Source organism: Zalophus californianus, chromosome 11, assembly GCF_009762305.2.
Source record: "Zalophus californianus isolate mZalCal1 chromosome 11, mZalCal1.pri.v2, whole genome shotgun sequence".
Classification (NCBI taxonomy): domain Eukaryota; kingdom Metazoa; phylum Chordata; class Mammalia; order Carnivora; family Otariidae; genus Zalophus; species Zalophus californianus.
Genome location: NC_045605.1, coordinates 68,062,936 through 68,084,206, shown reverse-complemented (window position 1 = coordinate 68,084,206; position 21,271 = coordinate 68,062,936). Strand labels below are relative to the sequence as shown.

The 21,271-nt window shown below is 45.7% G+C and overlaps 1 protein-coding gene across 12 annotated transcripts in view; it reads right to left on the bottom strand.

Moving 5' to 3' along the window:
- TEAD1 (TEA domain transcription factor 1) overlaps positions 1-21,271 on the bottom strand; it is a 260,721-nt gene that overhangs the window by 28,377 nt on the left and 211,073 nt on the right. For 11 of the 12 annotated variants that reach the window (XM_027578584.2, XM_035722750.1, XM_035722746.1 and 8 more), the window contains one exon: positions 9,826-9,999. The exons of the other annotated variant lie outside the window; for it this stretch is intronic. In XM_027578584.2, coding sequence (XP_027434385.1) covers positions 9,826-9,999 — 174 coding nt within the window. The remainder of the gene's footprint in view (positions 1-9,825; positions 10,000-21,271) is intronic. 12 annotated transcript variants of the gene reach the window in all.

The window sequence follows — 21,271 nt, the reverse complement described above, 5'->3', positions numbered from 1 at the left end:
TAATAAGCTTATATTGCTTTTGTAAGGTAAAAAGAAAATGAAAATAGGGTGGGTGGGTCGGATGTACTTTGGATCCCCACCTGCACAAGGAGGAAGGATCTCATATACCACCAAGGGCCTAGGTCTAATTTTAGACAAATGACCAAGACCCATGAGGGGTTTATGACTATGTCCAGATAATCCACTTATTCCTTGCAAACCTGGGTCTGGAAATAAGAACCACCCAGAGAGTGCTACCTTGGTTCTTTCCTTCTCGGGCTTTTCTTGAGGTATGGTTACAGAGGAGCTAATCATGCCACCATCAAAGGGCAAGTACTGGGAAGTGCAAATGCATCATTATGTGTTTGCTTGCCCCTGGACCATGGATTAGCAAGGACAGTAGCTTAGCATCTCAGCCTGTAACCATGGCAGGGAGTGGAGTTAAACAGCTCCACCCAGGAAAAGATGGAGCCCTGACCTTGGCTTTGTTAGCAACCACTGAGCCAAATGACCCAGGACAGAAAGCATTAGAGGAACAGCTGTCAGATGGATTTCTCCCAAGAGGTTAAGCGAACTTCCAATTTACATTCTGCCTAGGTATGTGCAAGCGTTCAAGTTAAAAAAAAAAAAAAGGTATCCATACTGTGAGTGAGGTTAAGGGATTAGGGGAAAAGCAGAGTGAGCTTCTGCTCCCACTTTCTAGGTTGTCCTGTTCTGCCTTATGTCTTCAGGTGGATTCGGAAAGTCTTTCAAATACAGTGATGGCCACAGAGATCAATGTTTCCACCTCAACCCTCACCATTCTCCAAGTTCTAGAAGGCCCAGCGGCCATGGGACCTTCCAATGCCTCCCAGTAGGATTCCTTGTCTCTGAACATATGTCCACTTCCCCTGAACTCCTTCCCACTCTCCTTCCACTGACCAAATTCTTTCAAGATTCCGCTCAAATGCCAGGGCTTTGTAAGGCCTTCTGGAATGTTCTCAGGACAAAAGGGTTCCTTCTACCTCTGTGCTCCCACCTTTCTGTCACAGTGCTGTCACTTACCCGCCTGTGTGTCTGCCATCCCCTACAAGACCCTAAGGTGTGCCTCTTACTCGGGTCTGTTTTCCCAGCTCCAGCTCTCTAGGATCAAAGTAGAGTTCACTGAATGTTGACTGAATGACTCACTAGTGATATGTATGTTTATTACTAATGCAAATGATGAAACTATTTCTATAAGAAGCTAACGAACTCCAGAGATAGCCTGGAAAAGCTCTGGTGTGAATCTCTCAAGGTGTCCTCCCTGGCTTCAGTACACTCCTTCAGAAGCATCACTCAATAAATTATCAGGTGCTTCCTCTATCGGCACATGATGTCCGAGCTGGCTACCTGGGGCAGGTGTATCCTGGCACCTGATATAGGGCAATTTCTCTAGGTGAACTGTATGAAACAAAATGACTTTTCAGCCAACAGATTTTTTTAAAAGAACTGTTAAAAATCTACTATACACACTGCACTGCCGGATAAACAAAAGCTACACATGGGATCCCTGCTCCCTGGGGGAGACCTACAAAGAAGTTTAGGATGCAGGGCTGGGAAAACAGGAAGGACACAGTAACAGATAGCAGTCAAAGCAGCAAATGCTAACAAGCTTCAGATTATTTTTCTTATGAAATCAAACCAAAATGGATGCATGTGCAGGTTTATTGACTCCCCTGTCCCCCAACCTGAAGTATCAGAACCTGTCCATAAGAGATGGCTTAAAAAACAAAACAAAACAAAACAGACCACTGGTGAAGATGATCATATAACCACAGTCTATCCAGAATATTTATTATGTATTAGCCTTATAAATACTTCTGAACATAGTGGTTTTACTTGCTAACCTTCCTTCCACCTACATCATGCCACTGCTCGATACCGGTCTTGTAATTTCAGGACTTAATGCTATTTTGAGATGAGACCAAAGTACAGACACACAGAAGGCTCATTGAACTGAAAGGCCCTTTCCTTGCTGATAGCAGTTTAAGACATGTGGGGAGCAAATCATTCCATTTTGCTAACTTCCTTTTCCATGAATAGCAACTGGCAGGTTTGGCTCCAAATGACAGACTCAAGTCTACAAGTCCAATCAAAATCATGCGAATCCAATTAGACACAGGCTGCCACTCCAGAGGGGGCCATTCGGGCATCTTCCATGTGCACCCGGTGTCTCCTTACATAAAGCCCAGTTGTTTTATTTATAGTGCCTGTCATTTTGTCCAACAAATGCGATTTCACTCCTACCAAGATAAAAGCATCTTCTAAAGGCTGCCCTCTTTCCAGATAACTCTCTATCCCTCTCTCTGTTTTCTTAAAATCTTCTCATACCTGCTCCAGTTAGTAAAACTAGCCTTTCTTTTCCTTCCCCTAGAAAAACAGATTAAGAAAATTGAACAACTATAAATGTATTTATTGTTAATTGTTTAGACTGAATGATCAAACTTCCAAGAATTTTAAAAAGCAAAACATTATGAATGACCACAGGGTAACATCAAAAATCCTGGCTTCTAAAATAACACTAATGTAATCATAACTTGAGAGAAAAAAGAAACATTATATAAATGTGTATAAAATTTTTTGTTAACCACAGGATCCATATCCATACAATTTCATTTTCATATTGCTTATTATTCCAATCAAAGTTTAAGACTAAGTCTTCCTCCTACTAATTATTCTTCTATATCGATTTTGGCTATAAGGTTACAAGTAACACATGGCTTTCTTTGAACCAGTGTCCCCAAACTTGACACTTTCGAACATCCTGGTAGAACAGAGAATAGAATTTTGAGGCCCCTTCAAAAATATTAGTTTCACTATGTTTCTTATTTGGTTAAACCCATTAATTCTGTTTATTTCCTTCAGTAAACCACAGGTGGCTGGAAATGAACTTCTTTAGAAAGTCAGCTTCAAGTGGGACTTGGGTTTCTGTCTTTCAGGATTCATGAAGGAATCACACCCACACCTTGTCTAGCTTTGGGAATTCTATGGTCAATTTCAAGACAGTTGGCATTTTATCTTAAATTAGCTCCGTCGTCTGCCATAACGCCAGCAACCCATCTGCATGAGTCTCAGTGCTGAAATGGAGCACGACTTTGTTTGCAGGTGGACCTCTTCTGTTCTTAGGGCCTATGTAGCACCTGATTGATCACTGTTTTATAAGGGAAGAAAAGAAGTCTGGTTTTCTGCCAGTGCAAGTGTTTGTCTCATTTATCACAGATCTGGTTCCACACTCCTCCTTGATCATAACTTCAATACTGGATTCAAACTGTAATTTTTCTGGGCCATTTTATGTAGGGATTCAAATTTAAGCTAAAATGTGCACTAAAATGTCATCTGTAGTACTACTAGTACAAACAACTCAACTAAGGCGACGGGGGCGGGGGGGGGGCTGATGAGATGCCTTCAACTCTGGCTCAGGTCCCCAAGGGTAGACGATGAAAACCCCATCTCTGGAGGGGCAGGCAAGGCACTTACGGTGTCAGCTCTAAGAAGCATCCTATTTCTAGAACTGCTGAGATAGGAACATGTATATGTCTTAGGATTGAGGGAGAACAGTACATTCAACCTTATTAATAGTTTCTATGGAGAATGAGGAAGGATTAAAGTCTTTGAGGAGAAAGACAGATGAAGGGGGATTCAAAAAGCAAAGTGACAAGAGAAAGTTGTTTTAAATTATGCCACGCCAGCTGATGAGGATGCCTGCTTTACTCACTCAGTGCCTGACCACCTTAGAAAAGCAGCTTGGTTATTTACACACCACACAAACACGTGCACACACACACACATATGTAAAGTACTATTATCAATATTTAATAAAATAAAAACAGCTAAATTAGAATTTACCCAGTAAATAGGACATCACATAGTCATTAAAAATGGTAATTAGCGATGTAATGGCATATGGCTGCATGAAAGGGTTTGATAAGGAAGAACAGCAGGACACCAGACTTAATGCACTCCTTGGTTCAAACTACATAAACATGTATTACATTTGTGGTTATATACATGGTGCATTTAGGAATCAGTTACAAATTATATATTTCCAAGACTGTCTAGAATACTATGATGTTGCCTTTGTAATCGTAACATAAACACGATGCCGCTCCTCTAACCCCACCCCAAAGGCAGCTAACAGCATTGTGTGGATCTTTCTAACAGTCTCAGGATCCGACCTGAACCTGCTGGTACCAGCAGTCTGTTCACTGTAGCCCCCACGTAAATACGCATGAGGGCATCCCGTGGTGACGGGACCTCAGAAAGAAACCGCTCTGCTTCCCCTTCATCACCATCACTGACTTCAGGTGGGGCGGGGGGAGGGCTGGGGACATGGCTGTGCTCCATGCAGAGGCCACGCACAGATTTCACAGAAAAGGCATGGATTCTGGAGTCCAGCCCACCCGGCCCGGATCAGCTGTGTGAATTTGTGGAAGCCACTCTGCCTCTCTGTGACTCGATTTCTTCTTGTGTAAAGTGGGGATAATCACATGTGGCTCACAAGGATTAAATAATATCAAGTATGTGCTTATGCTCAAAAAAGACTCCTTAAGTCAAGTTCAACTACTGAAAGAGAGAGAAGCCCCTTCCCTCCCATTCCCGCAAAATCCTTTTTCCTCTCTTTGTAATTAAATATGATGTAGCATTAAAATGCACAAGAGTGAATGAAAAGTAGGCAGGAAGGAAGAGAAAGGAAATAAATAGGAGGAGGTCATGAAAAGAAAAAGATAAGGAATAATAATAGAGAAGGCAAAATGCAAATAAAATCGCTGTAACAGTAAGAAGAATCCAAATACTCTTGGCTCAAAAGTTGTTAAAACCACTGACTGTTCCCTACTGCTGACACAACCAAACCCTGATTCTTTGTCTTTCCTAATTTTCCCACCCACCCGTGCTTTCCATACAAGCCAAGACCCAGCTGCAAAGCACCTCAACTCCCCCGCATGGGCCTCACCCTTGTATCTTGGTGCTCCTGCTAGCCAGGCCCTTAGCTACCCTGCTCACTGTCATTTCTCCCTACTCTAATACTGGCAGCCACGGTGGTCGAAGGAGTTGGTGAGCGACCCCTCAGGTCTCACCAGCAGGGAGGTAAAATGGTAGAAACCACTTACGAAAATAGCTTGGCAGTCTCTTAAGTTAAACATGGAGTTACCATGTGACCCAGCGATTCTTCTCCTATGGAAAAATGCCAGGAAAAATGCTGCAAATGAAACCGTATGTCCCCACAAAGACTTGTACGCAAAGACTTCAGAGCAGCATTACTGGGTCAAAGCCTAAAGTGGAAACAATCCACGAGTCTATCAATAGTGAATGGATAAGCAAAACGGGGTATGTCCATACGACGGGCTAGTCCTAGGCAATAGAAAAGAGCCAACTAGTGGCATGCTGTAACATAAATGCCCCTCAGAACAATGTAAGGGAAGAAGTCAGGTGCCAATGACCCCACGCCAAAAGATTCTACTCACATAAAATGTTCAGAAAAGGCAAATCTGTACAGACAGAAAGTAGATTAGTAGTTGTCTGGGGCTGGGAGTGGGAACAGGGATCGCCTGCTAATAGGCACAGGGGATCTTTTTGGAATGACAGAAATAGTCTAAAATTTGATTATAGTGATGGTTATACAACTCTGTAAATTTTTCTAAAAATCACTGAATGTTAAGGAGCAAATTTTATGGTTTCTAAATTATACCTCAATATGGCTCTTATAAAAAAAGATCTCACCAGATACACAGCCATCCACAGGGGCCTCTGGGTGTCCCCCACCATTAAGGCATGAGAGAGGATAAGGCTAACAGGGTAGGGGCACCCCCACTGGCTTCCTTGCCTCTGCCAGTCACTTCCGTGTTGGGGCCCGAGGCCCCGGGTGCCATTCGGATCCTCCAGCCTGAGAACAGCGGAGTGACTGCGACTTGGTGCCACCACGCCCTTCACCTTGAGGTGCAGGCACTGACATGGGGTAGCACTCAGTACATCCTCCACAGCCAACTCCTGACCTTGTCTAGCCCGACTGAGCCCAGGCTGCACGTGGCTGCTCTTCGGAAAACAGTTTCAGGAGCAATCCTAGGAGCAAATCAAGAGTCAGCCTGATTTTGACAACCTAGAGACTTCAGGAACTTTGAGACAGAGGAAAAAAGCGGGGAGAATAAAGATCAGGTGTAGGATCTCTGCTGAAATTTACTGAATTCACACAAAACCAAGGAAATCTGCTAAGCAAATTGCTGATACACAGAATATTTCAAAGGGAGTGTTGAATCTACTTAAGAAACACCCGTTCCTGATATCCAAGGATAGATATTCTAAGTATAATTTATTCTCACTGAGGCATTAGAGGAAGCCAATGAGATGTCAAATTGCAGCAAACTGTAAACCTAATTCAAATGGCCTCTCCTCATCTAACATTGTTGCGACTGAATGTTTTTATAAAGGCTAAGTACCACTCACAATTATACTGAAGGAGTGAAGTCTTCCACCACATTCATCGAAGTGCTCAATTTTAATCCTTCGAATGTTAATAAATATATATCTAATCTCAGGGCAACTGTTTCTACATTTGGACACTTTACACTAGCAACCACACTCGACACATCTGCAATCTAGACCTCATTACTTGGGGATCCATGACCAAAGGGCCCCGTCACTGAAAGCATGTATTAAGATCATCCCAAGCAAAATGGGAAATTTTGGAAGCAAAAACAAGAACAACTTTCTCAGGACTTTCCATTCCACTTTATATCCAAATAACATGCTAATTATAAGAAATTTTATTATCACTAAAAACCAATACCGTTTCATTTGAAAATACTGAAAATGGTTTCCTTTCATCATATCCTACCATTTCTGATTAATTATAATTCACTTGAGTAGAACGGCCTCTTTTTATATCCTTCACAACAGTGACTCTCAAACTTTTTGATCTCAGGACCCCCTTCTGCTCTTAAAATCTACTGAGGGCCTCCAAGAGCTTTTGTTACTGCAGGTTATAGCTCTCTATACTTTCTGTATTGGAAATTTAAACTGAGAGCATTTTTAAAATATTTATTACCTACTTAAAAAAAACTCATTACATCTTCTCTTTTTTTAAATTAGACATACCTATACTTTCAAAAACAAAAGAAAAATTGGAAGGGTTGTACTGTTTGACACGTTGGAAATATATTTAATGTGTGCCTTCATGGAAAATACCTGGATTCTCAAACATGCTTCTAACTGTTTGTCCTGATGGCGTTGTTTGGCTGAAGTAACATGAAGAAAATCCAGCCTAACACAAATCTGGAGCTAGAAAAGGGAAGTATATTTTAATAGGCTCTTCAGATAACTGTGGTCATTTTTCTCTGATACTACACCAAAACTTAACAAGTGATAGTTTCTTAAAAATTAGCTGCAGTGTAGGGGTGCCTGGGTGGGTCATTTGGTTAAGCGTCTGCCTTGGGCTCAGGCCATGATCTTGGGGTCCTGGGATCGAGTCCCCCATTGGGCTCCCTGCTCAGTGGAGAGTCTGTGTGTCTCTTTCTCTCTCCCTCTGCCTCTCCCCCAGCTCATGCTCTCTCTCTCTCTCTCAAATAAATAAAAATCTTTTTAAAAAAATTAGCTGCAGTGTGGAATCTGAAACTGTATCAATGAACTTTTCAAACTCTATTACATGAAAATCCACTGGTTTATCTTACATAATACCAAAAAAAATAAAATAAAATCACTCGTTAATATGGCTGTGGATCTCACCAGAAAAGTCTGTTAAGTATTGGGAAGCTGTCAAGTTTATGGTGGTGGATACGAGTTTTCCAAAATTCTTATTTTTACTAGAAAGCTGGAATTTTCTCTTTGGTCATAGTGTCAGTTGCTTTCCTTGAGGTGGCAGGCAGGCAGGCTCAATGCATTCATTTGCAATGTGTACTCTAGGTCCAAGATGTCGTAAAATTTATAAAGGGCATTCTTGGTGTAACTCGTTCTCTCTCTCTTTTTTTATTAAACTGTGTGCACACACCCGCCCGATTAAGCTGAAGCTTCAGCAGTTTCACCCTTCTGCTTTTGAACTACTGGCGTGCATATCAGCAGCTTGCACAAGCCAAATAATGTCTCAGGGTCGTGGTGAAAATATTTCTGGCCTTCTCAGTCCTTTGAAGGGCTACTGATGCACTCCCTGGGGGTCCCCAGGCCATATTTTGAAAACTGCCCTGTTACCACATAATAACTGACCTCCAAACACCATTCAAATCACAAGTGGCAGCCCCCAATTTAGAAAGGTATTATTGCTTGTTCAGGTTACCCACATGTATTACCCATCCCAAGAACCTTAATGTAAGTGGAAGGCTATTTCCACAATCCAAATTCAAAACAGAACCATGAAAAATGAAATCTAGTTACCACGTAAGAATACAAGAAACTAAACAAACTAAATTTAATATGGAAGTTCTCCAAGAAACCTAAAACATATATTTTTCCTTCATTTATCCACTTGTTGGGCTTTCTTGTGGAAGGTGTTTGCTTGGTATTGGAGAAATGGAGAGTCCTCGGTGGACAGGACTCCCCCCCCCCCCCCCCCCCCGCCCCAATAGCTGAGTTCACAGGGTGTGAAGCAACCAGAAAACAAAGCAGAGGCACTACCGCCAAACTTATCTAATTACAAGGTCCGGAGCCCCACCCTACAGGTAGCCTGTCCTTTGTAATCTCGGAGTCTCTGTTTTCTTAGCTGGACACAAGGCAAATTCCATTTAACACTGTGAGGAGTGGAGGAAGTACGTGGAAAGTCTCAGCACGGCCCCCAACCCCCAGCAGGTCAATAAATGGTAGCCACTGTTAGGAGTAAGGTGCCCCCGAGGCAGTCCTGGGTCCAGAGGGGGAGCAGGACACACACAGAAGGAATGACCCAGCATGGGAACTTATTAACTACAAAAGGCACTGGGAGTAAAAGGAAAATCAATGGTCTGCCTAAGGGATGAAGGTGCAAATAATAAAGGAGCCACCATCTCAAAGGAAGGAGGAGCTGGCCCCATGGGAGAGAAGGAAAGGGAAGAAGTCCATCAGACACACAGAGCAGCTAGGCACAGGGCAGCTAGCAAGGAAAACACCCTGCAACCAGCTCACTTGGGGCCTTTAAATGCTATGCTCAGGGGTGCAAACACTTGAAGAGATTTTCTTTCTATTTTTCTAGAGACTGAAGCCTTAGAAACACTCATTGCTAACAGGTCATCTGTTGTGCAGCCTTGGTATCCTCACCTCCCATATACACACGTGGTACTTACGCCTGTGACCTGTTAGCCGTCCCCTGGCCTGAGTGTGACTAGTGGAGAAAGAACAGAAAAGCTCCTCTCGGAGGCCGTGAGACGGCAACAAGCCCCAGCAGCTGGGGGAATCCACCCTTGCTGTTTTAAAGCCCAAATGAGGCACATACTGGGTGAAGCCATTTTGTATTCTCTCTGCCACGTATAAAATCTGGAAGCATGAAACTTTATCTTCATCCCAGCCCCATTCTGCCTCAGGTCCTGGGCTCCAGTGGAATTTTATAGGTCTCTCGGCTTAATGGAGTGAGAACAGAAAGAGGGGCTAGTGCCCCGTGTCTTCCATCACAATTGCAGCCGTGTGTGAAGTCTCCAGCCATTGCAGGAGTGAGCCCTGAAGCCCACAGAGGCCTCCGGGCTCTCTTGTTCTTGGGCAGGGACACCAAATGCTGCCTGGGTGCGTCTGTACCTGAGGATGGACCACAAGGCCAGCCTGAGGACAGCCCCCCAGGTGCAGTCAGCGAGTACCCATAACCAGCCGCGCTGCTCCACGCTCACGTACAGGAGGTGCCCATTCAGACGAAACCCACCGCCACCACAGCAATGTCTTACTCACCCAGAATTTTACGAGGAAGAAGGCATTTTGAGGGCCTTTTCCAAACAGTTCCTTTAAGCCACCTTTCTTTTCAGGAAATTTGTCATAAATCTGACGAATGTCCACTGATTCGAGCAATGGGTCACTGTAAGAATGGTTGGCATGCCCAATGTGCACGAAGAGGTGTTTGTTGTACTGTAAGAAACCAACAGAAACATTCCCATTACAAACCCTTTGGTCAACCTGGGGCACATCCATCTTGAACTGGAAGGAGAGCAGTGGTCTCAAAATCCCGGACTTACACCTTGAATAGCCTAGGGTCTGTGCCTTTGAAAAAATGAAGATGTTCAGAAAAGCCATTATAGGGGCATCTGGGTGGCTCAGTTGGTTAAGCATCTGCCTTTGGCTCAGATCATGATCCCAGGGTCTTGGGATTGAGCCCCACATTGGGCGCTCTGCTCCGCGGGAAGCCTGCTTCTCCCTCTCCCACTCCCCCTGCTTGTGTTCCCTCTCTCGCTATCTCTCTCTGTCAAATAAAAAAATAAAATCTTAAAAAAAAAACCCATCATAGCTCAGGGTTAAAACCATCATTGTCTTTTATTGACAGGGGTATCTATTCTCCCTCAAAAAGGCTTTTCGTAGACATAGTAGTAAATAACACCTGAAGTTACCTGACTACCAAACCAAGAAACTATTCTATCACCCAGTTTCACCTAACTCAACTGAAAATGACAGCAACACCCTTAGAAGCCCAATATTTACAGTTCAGCCCAATGAGGAGCATGTGTGTAGTCCACTAACATCATCACCCAGAATGCACTTCTTGCTCCAGCTCCCCCAGCAACAGCACGGATGCAATGCTCTGGGCAATGGTACCCACGTACTCCCTCCAACAGGAGTAAGAGTGCTGAGTCTCTTTCTCACCAGTCTGCTTAGTAACCAGTCTAAAGCTTCTGCATAAGGGCCGGTCAGCACATGGTTGTCAGTGCAAAGTTAGGGTCAGGAGAACAGTTCATGGAGAGGATTCATGGTACAGGTCATATGGGGCCCGTGATCAGAGAACACAGGTCACTCATTCACAAACCAACCAACCAAAACCCGGTTAAGTCACTTAACTTACAAAAAAAAACCCTTTTTTCTCCTTGCTTTGTTTTATACCATGCTTGGTATAAAACATGTTAACTGGACCACAAAGGAGTTATCCAAACCAATGGTTCTCAAAGAACATTTAAAAATCACCAATGCCTGGGGCCATCCAGACTACAGGGGAATCCCAGAAAATGAGGCTAGGCATCAGTAATTTTTAATGGGCATTAAATGAATTCCAGTATGCAGCCAGGTTAGAGAACCACCGGCTTACACTTTTTACTCCAGACCCTCCATGCCTGCCTCTCGGGCTAATTAAACTGTAACACCAACCTAACGAGACACAAAGACATCTGCGGCTTTCGGGGCCGTGGGGAGATCAGAACCCAACAGGGCTCATGCAAGAAATTCCATGTCCCAAGTCACCTGGCAGTCCCTACTTACTTTTCAAGTTTAAATGGTTATTTCCCCAACTAGAGTCCTTCAGAGTACTGACTCCATTAGAAATGAGAAGTCCCAAATAAAAGAAAGCTTGGTCAAAGCTGCCTACCAGGCGAGTACTGTATCCTGGTTAAGAGTTTGGGGTTTGGACTCAGCCTGCTCGAGCACAAAACTTTGTGCCCACTGAAAATTAGCTAAGACACTGGGCAAGTGCCTCCCCTGTCTGTAAAATGGGGAAAGTGCTGGCGTCTGCCTCCTAGGGATGCTTCGGGATTTAAATGAGAAACTAAATATAAAGAGCTCACAGATTCAACGGACAGCAAACAATAAATGCTAGCTATTATCATTGTTTTGTAAAACCCCCCTTCTTTGAGCATAGTTAAAAAACATTTCTTAACTTGGTATAACCCAAAGTTTCCTAAGCTCATGTGGTCACAAAAGCCTACAGATGTATCCTGAAGAAATGCTGGTTTAAATCCATGACTTGCTACACAGGCACCAGATCTCTGGCCACAGGACCAACGGGCAGGAGGCCCGACACCCCATCCAAAGTCAGTGGTCCACGGTGTTAACACCTGGGGATTGGAGCCAAGGCCCAGCATCTTCTGGGAGAGGGCTAAGCCCCTCTCCTGCTCAACATCAGAGTGATATCCCTACAAAAGCTTCAAAACGCCTAAGAGGTATCAGGTGAAATGAAGAAGGGGACCCTGTCAAGCTCTGCCATCGACCCAGCCTCTACCCAGCTAGCTGCTAGCTTTCAGGTGAAACTGAGGGCTGGGAAGCACTCTGCAGGGACAGAGTATGCCTATGACGGAAGAGAATTTGTTTTAAAATGAAGTCAAAGCCATTGACAGGTTGGGGAGCTGAGATTATGGGGTACAGTGGAATGTCTTTGACCTTTTCGTAAATGTTCCCAAATGTTGTTGTCACATCATCTTTTCAACAATAAGCAAACAAAAGCCCACAGAGATGTATGAGGCACTCCTGCTAATGAGCTTCCATTCTCATTAGTGGGCAGAGGGAGAAAAAACACAGTTGGGGACACAGACACTGGCGTAAAGGCCGCCAGAGAGGCAAAGATGAGTGAGTAGTGTGTGTCTCGTGTCTAGCTCCTCTGCTCATTCTCCACTTACCCACCATTCTGAGAGCTGAGGGCAGAAGTCCTCGTTCTTTCATTATCGGGACGACTGGCCTTCTGCAGGTCCATCCATCCCACCCTTGTATTACTAACCTCTGCTGGCAGCAAGCTCCTGGGCCCTCCCAGCTCCATTGGGGAGGTACCGTTTCTGTCCTGTCGTGTGCCACCTGCAGGCAGTGAGTTTATGGGCAAGGAGGCAACACGAGCAGAGCTATGGGGACACCTGTAGCCAGAACCACAGTCTGTCTGCTGAACACCATGCTCTCAGCTCCTCTTCCTTGGCAGCCGCCCACGGGCAGGCAGAGCTGGGGACGGAGGTAAGAAGCTGAGACTTGCGTTTTCTTTTTGCTCCTGACATCCAAAGGCCCCTGCAGTGCACTGCTGGAACGCAGGACCTCTACATGTCAAGAGGACAGGAAGGTGAAGGGAGGGCAAAAATTTATCACACTTTAACAGGGGCCTTGAAGATATGATTGAAAACCAAAGGGCTGAGCGCAAAGCACAAAAACTCTGGAGCCAGATGAGAATCTGAAATCTCAATTTTGCTCATATGTGCAACGGGGATACAGTATGTATAATACGCAACAGGACTGAAGATGAAAGGGAATAATGCACAGAGGGTGCTCGGCATAGGGCCCAGCATATAATTAGTGTTGGGGAAATCGCAGCAGCTAAGATTACTATTGTTGTGGTTTATTATTATGTGAGATTACTAGATCCTGGGGGAGAAGAAAAGAACTTTCCTGCTTTAGCTACCCCTCCTGCGTAGCAAAGAAAAAATAAACACAAGTAAGCCAAGAGCTAGGAGCAAGTTGTGAAGCCATGTGACTGTTCAAATCCTAGATTCTGGCCCACTCATAACAAGCTTCTCGGGGTGTGGGTCTCTCCTGTGCCTGAAGGAAGGAAAAGAGCTGTGTCCACTCACTGCTCTGTGCCATGTGCTTTCTACATACGTGACCTCAGGTAATCGTGGCCTTGCAACGACACCGTAGGGACATTTTATTAAAGTCATTACACATGGGGGAAATGGAAGTTCAGAAATGAACAGACTAGCCTGAGGTCACACTTCCGGGAATAGTCCTGGAGTTAAGAATAAAACTTGGACCTGTCAATGCCACAGACCGTGCATTTGCTGCAAATATCAACCACACTGTCTCCCAGCAGAAAATGCCTCGACCCTTCTCATTCAGATCTACTTTCTACTTTTTCTGAAAGCTGACTTGAGAAAAAAGAAGAAGGAGATAAAAAAAAGCTAACTAATGTTTTCAAAATTCTAAGAAGCTAAATTAGAATTCAGGATAAACACAATGATTCGCAGATACAGCAGACAGACTCTTCAAAGGTTTCTATTTTGAGGAAGTTACCTTTGTGCGCCAGTGGCTGAAATGAACTGAGAAGGGCAGGCTGTCTTTGCCAAAGGAAACCGGGCACTGCCTCTCCCAGGCTGGTGACGTGAAACCAAACCCTGACCGCTGGCATCTGGGTGCCTTTATTCCTGCCAAGAGGTGACTTTGTTTCTAAGAATACAAAGGACTAAAGAAGGTATCCTGGAGACCACAGCAGTGAGACAAACAGCCCTCCCTTCTCCCCTTAATTCAACCTGGGTAGGTCAGGAATCCCTCTGCCCCCAAATCCAGAAGACTGAAAAGAAGAAATCTACCTGATATGTTTGGGTTCAAGTTTTGATAAAACCCAAACTCTAAAAAAACCATTTGGTAAGACTCTAACTACTTCCCATCCCGTCAGTTCTCCTTATAAGGGAAGAAGGCCAGGGTGAATACCTTACTTCCCTCTCTCCTTCCCAAATAAATCCCATTTTCTTTTCAGCAATGGTGGTTTCCCCAAAACTAAAGGTGAAGCGCAAAACCAAAAAAGGGCAATTCTATTTTATAGGGCAGGAAACAAATATTTGCAAAGCAACACCAACAGCAACAACTAAAATCCCAAGTATTAGGGGCAATACATAAGCAGAAACAGGGTAAATGTCAAGAAGTCATGTATACTAAAAGCCCAAGACTAAATTTCCTTGATATCCAAAATAGAGGTTAATGTTGGTTTGTTCAATTATAAAAAAGTCTCCTTAGGCACTCAGGAGATATGTTGATGATTAACAGATCAATGACAACAACAAAAAAGGTATTCACTCTGCTTACTTCTTTTATGGATTTCAGTAGAACAAACCGGCATTCCTATGACACATTCTATGCTAGGCACAGGGAATCCATGACCTAATAAGTACAAAATCCCTCCCTTCAAAGAACCTATAGAGTTGAATGTATGGAGCTAGCTTGTTGACCCTACAGTCAGAATCATATATTTTCCCATGTAAATATATGTTCTCAATGATCCCAACGGAGAAGAGTGGTAATAAAGAGTCAACATCCCCTCTCCTATACACCACATGACTTAAGTCAGCATTCACCTGCTCTTTTTATATGAATGGCTGTATTCTCCAGCACTAAACAGTGTTATTCGTTAGCAAGGAGAACACATGTGGAACTCACTTGAAAATGTGCATCAAGTTTCACAAGTCTAAGGTGGAAAACATGATGAGAACCAAGGTACCCATCACATCTGAGAGTAGAACACACTCAGATTTGTAAGGTTTCAGAAAATTAACCCTTCTTGCAACTATTCTCAGCTAGGCACAGGAGGATGTTTTCACAAAATGAGGGAATACATCACAAGAGGGAGATGGGGCCCTAATCCGGAAGAGGGATTAAAGAACACACTGGCCCAGTAGCTGGGGAGCTGACCTGGACAGCAGCCAGTCTGGAGTGGACAAGGAGCTGGAGGGCTCCTGGAGGGGTGTCACCAAAGGGACAATGGACCTGAAAAGACTCCCTGACTTACCTGACCACCTGGAGAAGAGTTTGAGAACTCTGTTAGAAACACTGGAGATGAATTTGTACAGGCATGTAAAAACGAGATAAAAAAGAAGCAATAACAAATCCTAGGAAAAAAAGTTTTACAATCAAGAAAATGGTTCTAATACATCACACATTAACCATGCTGTATGTGGCATTTACAGGCTTGTAATACAAACACTCAGTGTCAATTAAACCAAAAATTGTGATATAACCAGACTGGGGGATAGGGAGGGGAGAGAACGAGGGCTCCACGTATTCAGAGAGCTAAGTCCTGGTCTCCCATAGTAAGAAGTCAACAGAAAATGTCTTGACATTAATGGATTGAAATATACAGTATGAACAGGTTATTTGGAAATACGTAGATAATACACGAAGAAATGGCTGAAAAGGCTGTAAGGAGCCGTCGCTAAGGAGTCGGACCAGGAGGTGGGGAGACACGGGGCAGAGGACTGCTGCTTTTCTTTACCGGCTGTGAGTCTGGTTCAATTTGGCTTATACACAAAGCACATGTATGACTTTATTAAATTAAATAAACAGCCAACTGAAAACTGTCTTGGAACATCACGGGAGTTTTTTGAGGAAGAGAAAGAACTATAAAGGGAAACAAAAATATTAAGAGTTGTATTTCAGGATGTTTATTCTAGTTGGTCACAAGTTCCCTGGACTTGAAAGGAACTTGGTCAGATCACAGAGCCTTCCTATGGCTCGAATACACAGGATGACTGAGCAGAAGCTGGGACTCTTGCCTGCCTGCAGGGTTCACCAAAAACACCAACGTTGCACCAGCAAAATCCCACCTGGATCAAGACTGTCCCCCGGCTCAGCGGCACCTGACACAATCTTAATACACTGATTTCTCTTTTGACTTGGGAAAATGCTCATGTTCTCTTTTCATCGTTATAATCCTTCCAGTTATTCTTCACAGTGGTTGTAAACAGGGACAAAGGTGAATGTAATTCTAAAAACTCAAACAGTTACTTGCAATGGCTTATTTAGCTACCCTGGGGGTTTAATGAAGGACTTTTCCTCCTCTCCCAAATCTGTTCGAAGGTCACTTTCTTTCCCGCTCCCGCCTTTCCTCCCCTCTCTGTTGCTTGGGGAGGCTGCAGGGAGGGGTGAGGAGGACCGGGACTCTGGAGCCTGCTGGGGTCCGTGTCTGATTCCTGGTGCAGGTGCCACTTCCTGGTGGGGTCATCTAAAATGGGCAAGTTCAGCCCCCGGGGGCAGCTTCCACATCCGTAATGCAGGGGTCAACCTAGTACCTATCTTGAAGGAGTGTTACAAGCATTAAATGAGATAATGTGTGGAAAATATATAATGCTGTTGCTTGCACATAATTTGTTACTATTACTGCTTTTATTGCCAAGTAATGATAATTCTCTACTTCACATGAGATAATGTGAAATTAAGCTTGTCCTTCTGATGGCAGCGAAATGGAAATACCAAAATTCAAAGCAGAAATTGAGAAGAACATTTGAGACATATAGGGTGATTCCTACTAGTCCCAAACTGCCATTAGCCACTGTAACGTAGGGTGACTGAGGTGGGGGTGATGTGCACCCAGAGCCTGGAGTGATCTGGCCCCCGAATTTCCTTCAGACACATCAGTGCCTGCTCTCTGAAGCACACACAGCCTGTCCTTGAAAGTGCCCATCACTACCCATGAGACAAACCGGAACAACACAACTCCCAAAAGCGACCACTGGGGTTTTTTCTTTCTTTCCTCTTTTTTGAAAGCACGGCTAATAGATTCTATTCCAGAGACGTCTGGTGAGGCAGCTCACTTCTGTGAAAAAGGACAGAGAAAGCCGACAAATCTGCAGGTCCTTGGCATCGCTGCCGGTTCCTGAGACACGCCCAGAGCTGCACTACACAGTCTGACATGAAGAGGGCGGTCTTTTCCCAAATTTGTTTCAAAAATTCCAAGTATTTGAAGAACGCAGTAAAACCTTGAAAAATGACTGCTGTCAAATAATACCAAGAGAAGAACTATAATCCACTTAGGAATTTAAAGAAACCAAGACAAATAACTCCTGTCAAGGGATGCTAATGTACAAGTTGGAACAGAACAGGGAGGGACAAATCACCTACAATTGCTTCCTGTCCCTCTCCTGCCTGGGCTCTGTCCAGACACCCCCAGGGCAGCCTGGGCAGCCTGTGATAACCCCTGGGCCCTGCAGGGACAGGGAGTGGCTGTGGGGCCAAGCCAAGGAGAGGGACCTGCATATTCAGTGCTTGGGGGGAGCAGGGCGGGCTGTGCGGTGGGGCTTGCCTGGGCTCAAACTTCAGCAGGGCCTCTCAGCTAACTGCTCAGAGGCACCGGCCCTGTTCTGGCTACTTGGCACCTGGGCACTGCTTCATCCCCTCCCCTGTACTCTTCTCAGAAACAAACAGCACCGAAAGCAAAGAATAAGGAGCAGGTAAGTCCTTCCTGCCCAGATCTCACACCAGGAGGCACCACCTCACCCCTGCCTCCCACTTCCACCACCATCTTCACAGAGGGGCTACTGTTTTCTCAGGAAGTGGGTCTCCCCACCCCCCCAGAGGGGCAGCTGTAAGGGCCCACGGGCCACATGCAGGGACAGCAACTGGGAAAGCAGGCTCGTGGGGTGCCGACCTGCCAAGGAAAGCAGATGGAGCCTGGCTGGGCCTCTGTGAAACATCCATAAAACCCAGATTTCCAGATGCTTTCAATTGCCTCATCCCTCGATGGCAATGAAAAAAGAGGGTGAGTGCCCAGAGCTGCTCAGACACAGGAGTAAACCAGGCACCACCGTGAGAGGGTGCAGCTGGGTGAGGATGAGCACCTAGGATGGCTCAGCCGCCGCGAGGGACAGAGCAGGAGAAACCACACCACACCACGGTTGAGCCACCCCTCCATCACCCAAAAACACTGCATTGCTTGGGTCCTACTCGAAAAACCTGGGGGAAGCCAACCGCCAGACCAGCTGTAGCCTTCCTCTGAGACCCGGGAAGGCCCAATGTGCTTTCTGACCATCCATTCTAAGCATGCGGAGCGTACATTACCGACACACGGGTTAGAAGCCAGGCTTTTTGCTGTTTCTGAGCTGTGTAGCCTGTGGCAAGGGGCTCAACCTTTCTGGGTCTTGGCTTCCTCATCTGAACACAGGGCTGACACCGGGCCTGCTCTTCTCCAGGGGTCCACGTGAAGGTTAAACGGAAGAGCAAACACGACGGTTCTGTACGCGCCCCAGGGTGCCACAGAGATGCCGGTACGCAGGTGTACTAGTAAGGAGATCCACCCGCGAGCTGGGAACAGCGGTGGGAGAGGGGGCCTCTTTTCAGAAGGCCCCGAAACCAGATCTGCCCAAACAGCCATCTCCCCACGAATACATGAATACATTGCCTCAGAAGCCCCAGCAGGGCTTGGAAGCTTCTCCAGAGAAACCCCATCCTCTCCACCCTGTCCTGACACAGGCAAGGACTCTCCTGGCGCTCTGTGGAGTTTTCACCCTGCCGCTGACCGTACTACTTTACTTCTCCAATCTAGTCCCCACACAAACTACCTGCCCTTCATTTCGCCACAGGCCTCATCAACTTTATACTTCCTGAGAGCTGCACTGGTCACATTTTCCAAACCAAAACCAGGTTCCGTGATCTAACAAAGGAAATTTCGTTGAACCGTGACTTTAGGCCTTGGAAAGGAGCTATAAAAATAGGAAAATTAAATCATTCTTGGGGCCACATTGACCAACCACCTTTACGGAGAAGAGTAAGGTGATCTGTAGGACTACAGGGTGTTCTCCCTCAGAGGCCTGCCATTTCTTTCCCCAGAGGGGAGGTGCTGGGAGAAGCATCCTTCTTCTCAGATGATCACTCCACTCCTGGTTGGTCCCCTCCACGTGACGCTGGGAGGGAATCCACGAAAAAGCACTTGGTACATAAGACCTCCCCCAAAGGGTGTTTATCGCTGCCACCTTCCCTCCAGCTCCTCAAACCACAGGCGTTGGATTCAGACAAACTTCCAATCTCCAGCCCTGCCATCGATGGGCTGATTCCTGGGCTCAGTTACTTAAACTCTCTGAGCCTCTCTGTTTCTAATACCCATTTCAGCAAGTTTATTTCAACAAGAGGCGAGAGCATCATCACACAGGCGGCTCTTTGCAATCCTGCTTCCTTCTCTGTTCCACGGCTCCTCAAATTACAGCACCATCCCCGGTCCCAAAAACAGTCATCTCCACTACACTCTTCCTCCCACAGCTAACCAGTCCCCAAGGCCTTTTAGTTTTCTCAACACAATGTCTCTCCCCCGACATTCCCTATTTTCTGTCCCCCTTGGGCATGGCCAGGCCGCTGCCCTGGTTTGGTCCTTGCCACCCAACACCTGGACCAGAAAGTCACTTCCCTACCCCAGCCACTTTCTGACCCGTCAGCCTCCTGAAACACACATCAGACCACAGCTTCTCTTTCAAAAGGGGAGTGAGATAGGAGAATACAGATTCACGTTATGCTCTGTATGTATTAAAACCTCTGGGAAGATTCATAAGAGAGGTGCCTGGGTGTTCAGTCCACTAAGCAGCTACCTTCAGCTCGGGTCATGATCCCAGGGTCCTGGGATGGAGTCCCGCATCGGGCTCCCTGCTCCGTGGGGAATCCTCCCTCTGCCTCTGCCCCTCCCCCGCTGGCTTGTGTGCGCGCGCGAGCGCGCGCTCGCTCTCTCTCTCTCTCTCTCAAAAACAAAAAGATGCATAAGAATCTAGTAACAGTGGTTAGAAGGAAGGGAAGTCTCTCTCCATTCTTTTATGCTTATCGATTTTGGACTGTGTGAATTTACTACATATTCAAATCATAATTAATTAAAAAAAAATATTCTGGTTTCCACCTGAATTTCAATAGGGTCCAAAACACCTGGCGAGCATATCCTCTCAAGCCTGGTTCCTTCCATGTCTCTGGCCTGATTTTCAGCTACATTACTACAAGATGTTCAGGTCGCAAATACATTTGCGGCGTCCTCGGTGTGGTCCAGGGACGCTACTCCCCGTAACTGTCAGAGCAATACCATGAGAACATTAGTGCCCACACACAGACCAGAGTCAGGCTGAGCGCCTCTGCCCCAAATCTCACACAGCTAGCCAGATACCAGCCTTCTCGTTCCACTAAAACGAACATGCTGCCACTACAGGGCGAGGGGAGATGTGTTCAAAGCCCAGGTGGAAACCTTCTTTGCTTCTTTCCCTTCTTTGCCCCAAACCCTGAGAAGAATCACAGCAGCAGAAGTTGGAAAAGGAGCTCAGGGAAAACCCAGCCCAACTCTCTACCCAAGGCGAAGGGCACTGTGACAGCCAGCCTGTGCTTAGGGAGCTCGTACATTGGAAGGCAGCTGTCTTTCTGTTTGAAGAATTTCTTTATTTCTTCAAAAGTACAGGTAGGTGGTTAAGAACACAGAGTGGAGCCAAACCTTGGCACGGCCACTTCCTGGCGATGGATCTTGATAACATACCCTCATGTTTCTGAGCCTCTGTTCCTTTACTGACAGACTAGAGAGAAGCACAGGATCCACGTCAACATACTTGGCATACGGTGCTTGTAACACAGCTCAGGAAGTGCTGGTGGCTGTCACTACTATGATATATAAAGGTATTTCCTAGAGTGAGCTGAGCTGTGCCTTCCCTGTTCAAGTTTGTTCCTGTACCCCTCACAGAATGCACCTCCTTTTTCTGCAAGACCCCGCTGCTTCAAAATCTAAAGAGAATCACCACCTTGTCCCTCCCTCTCCATCCCATGGTCTCCCCCTCTCTGGCTGTAGGAACTCCTACCTAAGGAAACGCACACTCGCCTCCTGCTTACGGAGCTGCTCGCTCCGGCATCCAGCACACCACAGGCATGAAATGTGCAATGCTGTGCCTGGGAAGTCTGAGCCAGCTGTAGAGCAGAACGTGGCCGGAGGCACCTGCCATGGCCCCGGGTAGGG